The 7,094-nt window shown below is 35.7% G+C and overlaps 3 protein-coding genes and 1 pseudogene across 6 annotated transcripts in view; 1 reads left to right on the forward strand and 3 right to left on the reverse strand.

The window, feature by feature from the left end:
* The window catches only part of LOC104793274 (hydroxyacylglutathione hydrolase 1, mitochondrial), a 3,675-nt gene extending 3,327 nt beyond the window's left edge, over positions 1-348 (reverse strand). For both annotated transcript variants that reach the window (XM_010519603.2, XM_010519602.2), the window contains exon 1: positions 6-348. In XM_010519603.2, coding sequence (XP_010517905.1) covers positions 6-77 — 72 coding nt within the window. In that variant the 5' untranslated portion in view covers positions 78-348. The remainder of the gene's footprint in view (positions 1-5) is intronic.
* LOC104793275 lies at positions 1,132-2,968 on the forward strand (annotated as a pseudogene).
* LOC109125279 (60S ribosomal protein L38) lies at positions 2,892-4,050 on the reverse strand. The gene is made up of 3 exons (XM_019226816.1): positions 3,952-4,050; positions 3,372-3,555; positions 2,892-3,083 (listed from the first exon to the last, which is right to left on the reverse strand). Exons 1-3 carry the CDS (start codon positions 3,952-3,954, stop codon positions 3,061-3,063), a joined length of 210 nt encoding a protein of 69 aa, XP_019082361.1. The 5' UTR covers positions 3,955-4,050; the 3' UTR covers positions 2,892-3,060.
* Positions 4,127-6,655, reverse strand: LOC104793276. 3 transcript variants are annotated; one of them, XM_010519605.2, is made up of 10 exons: positions 6,188-6,655; positions 5,910-5,970; positions 5,739-5,787; positions 5,604-5,661; positions 5,424-5,511; positions 5,229-5,347; positions 5,017-5,142; positions 4,808-4,901; positions 4,583-4,737; positions 4,127-4,486 (listed from the first exon to the last, which is right to left on the reverse strand). In XM_010519605.2, exons 1-10 carry the CDS (start codon positions 6,563-6,565, stop codon positions 4,427-4,429), a joined length of 1,188 nt encoding a protein of 395 aa, XP_010517907.1. In that variant the 5' UTR covers positions 6,566-6,655; the 3' UTR covers positions 4,127-4,426. The 3 variants fall into 3 exon arrangements, 1 of the variants encoding a protein (XP_010517907.1); XR_002032438.1 differs by lacking the exon at positions 4,127-4,486 and having other exon boundaries at positions 4,645-4,737; positions 4,808-4,894; XR_002032439.1 differs by lacking the exons at positions 4,127-4,486; positions 4,583-4,737; positions 4,808-4,901 and having other exon boundaries at positions 5,053-5,142; positions 5,229-5,331.

Genomic DNA, 7,094 nt, shown 5'->3' on the forward strand with positions numbered 1-7,094 from the left:
TAAACCCTAGAACACGAAGGAATCGATGAATTGTTGGTGGCGGTGGTAGTAGATGAAGCTTTGGAGATCACTGGCATCCTCTATAAACTCTCTCTCTCTCTCTCTCTCTATCTGATAGATTCTTCAGATAGAAACGAGGAGGAGGAGATGATTTGGGTTTTACCTTATTAGAAGAGATGGAGAAGATTTAGCGCGTATAGGAGAAGAAGAAGAAAACCCAGAATTTCTCCCCCTGAGCTGTGATGACGAGTCTGCGACTTCGACAGGAAAATAACGTCAGAGAGCTTTGAGACAGCTTTTTTTTTTTTACTCTTTTTTTTTTCTTTTCGCTTTTAAGTCAAATTTTAATTAGCTCAACAACTAAAATCCCTCGATTAAATTGTTCCCGTGCTCTATTATCAATATAATTCATAAACTCGTTTATAAATATTCTCACCACGAGGAAAATAAATATTTTTACTATATGGTATTATTATTATTCAAAGCAATACTATATGGTTACTATTAATTAATATAACGGTTGTACCATATATAATTTGTTATTTTTATTTTTTTTTACTTCTTATGCTTGATTAGATTCCCTTTTCGGTAGATCCAGGAAAGAAGAAGAAAAAAAAAAAAACATTTCCTTTTGGGTCGACGCAAAGTAATAGAATAGATTCCATTTGGTCAAGTATTTGCTGATTTGGTTTTAGGCTTTTAGCTCAATTTTAGAGTGGTTGAGTTTTGTCATCTTACATATTGCATTTAGAAAATTTTTAAAAAAAAAAAATCACACATTAGTTAGAGATTCTGATTCTTAGTTTTTATACGTTAATTGATAAGATCAAGATTCTGGAATGTGTATATATTTTCGCTTGTTATGAGATTCTCTCTTATAATCTTTTTACCTTTATAATTTCAATAGAAATAAAAATTAGCAAATTATTAAAGAAATAGTAGTTCGGCAAGAATTATAGTGTCGATCTTTATTGAAAACGAGCCACTTGTAAAAGTCTAGTTGTATATGAATGATTGGCTATATGTAGTAGTTTGGTTTACATTTAATACAATTTTTGAAAATGCACATCTCTCAATTAAATTATAATAATGAACAAAATTACAAAAACAAAACCGGTTCACAAATTGTGAAAGTCGATATTTGGATTTTCCTTTATATATATATGTCACAGAGATAGGGTTTCTCACAAGTCCATAATAAAAGATGATGGAAGAAAAAAGAAAAAACCTAACTCGATCGACATATACATAGTTCCCGAGCTACTGGAACAAATTTTCCTTGGATTACCTTTGAAATCAATCCTCAAATTCAAAGCTGTCTCCAAACTATGGAGATCAATCCTGGAATCGGACTTGTTCATGGAGAGGCGTATGAATGTTCAAAAGAATCGCCGGAAAATCCTGGCTGCTTACAACTGCAACTACGGCAGGCGTCCGTGTATCCTCCCCGCCGAGACTCGGTTCCAAGGGGACGAAGATATCGTTTATCTGCACTGCGACCCCGCGCTACCCTCGATGACTTGCGACGGTTTAGTCTGCATCACCGAACCTGATTGGTTTAACGTTTTGAACCCCTCCACCGGACAGCTCCGGCGATTCCCACCCGGTCCAGATCCTGTAAAAGGTTAACAACTCTAGACATAATATATTATGACTTGGTTTTTGCAGTCTAAGAAATTAAACAATATACTACTTTCAGGAGCGCATGCAAATTGGCTTTTGGGATTCGGTAGAGACAAAGTTACGGGCAGCTCTCCAAATTGGCTTTTGGGATTCGGTATATTACGTGGCCATGGCAGGAAATTAGGTGGTTCACGCCGGTGTCGGTTTCTAAGAAAGGGAATATTATCTTCTATGATAATCACAAGAGGCTGTTCAGATATTATCCCGGTACAGATGAGATTCGTTGCCTCTCTTCTAACATATGTGTTATATCTTCTTACGTTGAAGAATTGGTCCCACTCCCGTTTAAATCAGGCCATCCACATCCTGATCTTGAGAATTCATATTCCAAGTTCAGGACATCCAAATGCAGGCCAGGTTAGTTTTGAGAAGGAATGTTAGTATGCTAGATGTTTTGTTTGCCTCTCTCGTAGTAGTTGGTTATGTCTACTTACCTCCCAAGAAGTTACGTATCTAGTGTCAATTTGGAGTAACTCTATTATTTATTATTCTATTTTCACTTTATTTGTTTTTAGAATAAATATAAAGATAAACCCTGCTCTATGTTATAGTAAAATTAGAAGAATACATGGTCTTGGATAATTTTTAAATGAATATTATAATGCCAAACTGTTAAACAAATCTATTTAATACTAATTGTTGGTACTCTCATTTGCAGTTTACTTTGATACCAAATAGTTCTAGTTGCAGATGATTTTAATTAAATATAACTATTCTTATCTGTGTGTGTTTTTTGTTGTTAAACGCTGTGTGTCTTTAGTGAATTACTATAATATTTTAGGCTTGAAAACTTCTGTTTTCGTTGTTAAAAAATAAAAACTGATAAATGAATAAATTATAAGATTACGCTATAACTTGGCAATTATATATCCATGTTCACCAAAGCCAAGTTCAGTAACTTGAAGTTTTCTTACAAAAACAGAAGTTTTCAAGTCTTCTCACAAACGACAGAAGTTTGGAACAACTGTAGCATTTACAGTCTAGTTACAATTTCCTAGTTGAAGGAAGTTTTCTGAGACAAAAAACAAAGTAAGCTAGGCAAAGTACAGCAGGAAAGTTCTCCGACTCAACAGCGGATTGGACTAAACCTGCAGCTTATAGATTATTATGTTTATGAGTAGCATATTATATATAATTGTAGTTAATAATGTTAAGATCAAGAATTGATTTTTGATGAATGTGATTGTGATTAATGATGAGAGGTCCGATCACAAATAAAAATCCAAATTGAACCAGAGTAGATAACGCATTTCGTTTTTCCAAATTTGAATAAATCCAAAACAAACTCATACTGGAAACCACAAAAACTCCTAAGAAAATTATACGATGATGCAAGGATTAGTCACCAACGAAATGCAGAAGATCTTTGCTTCATCTTCAAAGGTCTTGCACACTCAAACCTGAAAAAAAAAAAAAAGAGCAACAAGTCACATACTATAAAGCCAAGACAAAGCAGGATTAAGCACTCAATGCTAAAGTCAACAAATTGTTTCATGTTTATATTGATTGCAACTATATCCAGGTTTAAGACTTAGGTGACTGACACAGGTAACGTAATATACTAAAACCAGGTTTAGGACTCATATGACATAATCCAATCAAGCTTTAAAATGTTCCCAAGTGTGAGAATGTGGGCAGTGTAGAAGAATAAAAAAAGAATGAGAGAGCAGAGTAAAAAGAATACAAACCTGGAGGAAGAGACTGCTTAAGCTTGTCGGCTTTCTCTTGGTCGAAGACGCAGAGCGTGTAGAGGTACCTGGAGCATCTGACCTTAAACTTGACAATGTCCTTGCTTCTCTTGATCTTCACAGATCGTGCATCTTTCCTTCTTGCTGTCAGAAGGAAGTCCTTGATCTCGTGGATTTGCTTAGGCTGCAACATTTTTCAAATCAATCAATCAATCATCAAACTTAAATACAAGATTCAAAATTCCAAATCAATCAAAAAAGTCAAATCCACAAGCTAATGATTATAAACTCACAGACAAAAGCTCAGCAAAACCAAACCTCATTTTTGGATACAAACAAGCAAAATTCTAAGAATAATCGAAAACAAGTATGACTATATACTAACTATAGTAACAAGCACTACTCAAAGGTGAAATGATACAAAAATCGACATTTTGAGAAAACTTCAAGACACAGGAGCCAGCTATGATATACTACACTATGAATGATTGAAACAAGCTACGATAACCAAAATCATAAACATCCAATGACGCCGTCGTGAGATGAAACGAAATCGAAAGATCGAGAAAGAAAAGGGTACCATGATCGGATGAGTTGGTTGAAACTAGCCGCCTTCCTTCCACAGAGAGAGAGAGAGACCCAGCGAGCAATTTCACCGCCGCGAGAATATAAAGAGATCTCTTAAAAACTTGTATCAAGAAGTAACCCTAGTAGCCATTGTTCATTAGGACTTTACATATTTACCCTCAAGCCCATGTACCGAAACAACTTTCATAATGGGTTTTTAGGCCCAGTCTTACATCTTAAATTAGTTTTGCCCAAATTTTCGGCGCTTCTTACATTTTAGTCCCTCTATTTTTTGTGTTTCACTCTTTTCTTACCCAAATGGCCAAATTATAACAAGATCAACCACAAGATCATTTACTCAGAGAAACAGAAATTGATTTTGTAGTCACAAGAAAAGAAACATTGTAAATTTACACTTTTACAAAGAGAAAACAACGATTCAGCTACAAGAGAAAACTCCTCTATGGTGTTTTCAGGTGTGGGACTCTTTAATGCTTCCAGGCCATGGAGTGACCATCCTCCATGTAAGGTTCAAGAAATCCAATGAACTGCCATTAAAAAAGAATCAGAAACAGGACACTTTCAACACAAAATCTGATGGAAAACTAGTGTCGATCAAACATAAGATATAGTGTTCTCTGTACTTTGGTTCCATCTCGAGACCAACGTGCTCCATAACCTTGAGCTACTCTTATCTCGAACACTTCTCCGTGTGGTGGAACTATATGTATGTTCATCCAACAACAATGGCCAATGAAGCGACTGATAATGTCCATTGCATGCCTATTTTTATCTGACTCTGAAAAAAGGGAAGACGAACAGTCAGATATGGAAAATGCATCAGAGTCTTGCACATATTTGCTACTTACCAGTTCCCTGAAGAATACCCCAAAATCCATCACTACTTCGATCAACATGCTTGGCTAATGCTCTAGCTCCGTGGCTCAATCTACAACCTTTTATCTCAATATTAGGGAAAAAGAAAGATTCTAAGATTTATGTCACACAACACAGCCTAACTGTTCCCAAAAGCATTCACTACGATGTATCTCAAACTATATCGTAGTTTTTGTGGTACCTTTGGCTTATATGGAAGCATGAATGAAGAGAGTAGAACCGATCTTTGAGGAGGCAGAGCATGAAAAATGGATCCAGTTGTGTGAGAAAAACCGAGAAGGCTTTGCACGCCAGTGTAACTCAATCCCTGCAATTTTATATGAGTTTTCTGGCAGAAACATTGAATAAGAATCATAAAACACAGAGGAGCAGACTAGAAAAACTTGAACTCACCGACAGTATGTGAGCCAAAGCAACACAAGGCTGAACAACTGATTTAGTAAGATGAATTGCCACAACGCCATTCAAATTCTCTTGATCCATATCATACAACTTCCTAAACATTTGCATACCTAAGAATGTAAAAGCTTTGAAACAGAACTTACACGGAAGTTAATGGCTAAAGATCAAACAAAGAGAAAAGCTTACCTTCTTCCACTGTGTTAGTGGCAGGAAACACTTTCTCTGAACTCTCGGCTTTCAACAACTCGTAAAAGGACTGATACTGGTGAACTTCCTATATATCAACATCTAAGAGAATCTATCACAAGAAATCGTTTGCAAGGAATACAAAAGCAAAACAAAATGATGTCAGCATATATATCTCACCAGAACTTCAAACATGAGACATTTATTTATCATAATCATTGAACCTCTTCGTCTGAGTCTGAGGAAATCAAACAACATTTGTGAACATAAGAGACACAGAAGGGATCAAGCTCAGTAACGTTCCACTTGTCATACCTATCATACTCAGCTTCAAAACACCTTGCTTCAACTGTTTTGATGCCATCTAATGTATCCATTTGAATCAAATAAACCAAAATTCTAATCAAGAACTCTAGCCACTTCATATTGCTATTAATAAGCGGTTAAGAACACATATTTACAGGCATCTAAAAAGGAAATGAGTACCTTTCATGAGGGAGACTAAGGGCTCTTGAATGTGAAGCTCGCAAGCTACATCCTTCAAGGCCTGTGAGAATATTGCAAAAGTGAACAAAACTTGTAACAATCAAAAGCAAACCAAAAGCTAAGCATTGATTACTCTGATAACCCCAATACCAATCAAAATTCACAGATTTCTAAGTAACCCCAAGACATGAATCTTCAAAATTCACAACAGAGTACAGAGTTAATCAACCAAAAACGTTGCTTTTTGAAGATCAACTATGAATCTAAGAGTCACTCACATTGACTAACTCGAAACCCTTTTGGATTATAAGCTTGCCCCACTCATCCTCTCTCTCCTTCAACCAGATCACCTCCTTCCCCAACGAGATCTTCTCAAAAGCTCCACAGAAAGAACCAGAACCAATTGATTTCAGCAGACCTAAAGCAAGACGCTTGTACAGAGGATACTCAGGAACACCTCCAAATGCTTCTACAGTATCTCCAAATCTATGTAGCAAAGCTTGGGAAGACGATTCGATTCCTTCACCGTCGGGAATGATTGATTCGCCGGAAAGAAGGCCGGAGCAGAAATCACCGGTAAGCCCTAAATCGAATTCTACACGGTAATCGAGTGTGAATTTCACCATCTCCTCTACACAATCTTTCAGTCTCTCCATTTTTACTCATTCGGAGCAAAAAGTTCAAAACTTTTTTCTCGAAGAACATGAAAAAGAACTATTTTTGTTTTGCAGAACATAAATTTTTTTTTTTTTTTTTTTTTCTTCAAACCAAAAAGCTCAGCTAATTGGATTAGATTAATAAATGATCTTTAGGTAATTAGATTAATAAATCAACTGATAACAAAAGTCTAAAAGCTTGTGTTCCAAGTTGGTAACAAGAAGAAAAGAAAAAAAAAACCTAATAACTGAAAGAATCAACAGAAAACCAAAGAAGAACCAAATTCAATCATAATGGTGGTAGATTTGATGTAGGAAACATTGCAGTTAAGAGGTCCTCGTTCAACTTCTCCGGCAATGATGGCATACGTTTCATTGTCTCCGACATATTCTCTTTCAAACTGTGACATCACAACAACAAAAAAGGAAAGAAGTTATGAGAATATGATACACTTAAACAATGATGAGAGATCAGCAATAGTTGAAGACATGCATATTTGAAGAATTGATGATATATATATATATATAT

This window comes from Camelina sativa, chromosome 6, assembly GCF_000633955.1.
Source record: "Camelina sativa cultivar DH55 chromosome 6, Cs, whole genome shotgun sequence".
NCBI classification, from domain to species: Eukaryota; Viridiplantae; Streptophyta; class Magnoliopsida; order Brassicales; family Brassicaceae; genus Camelina; species Camelina sativa.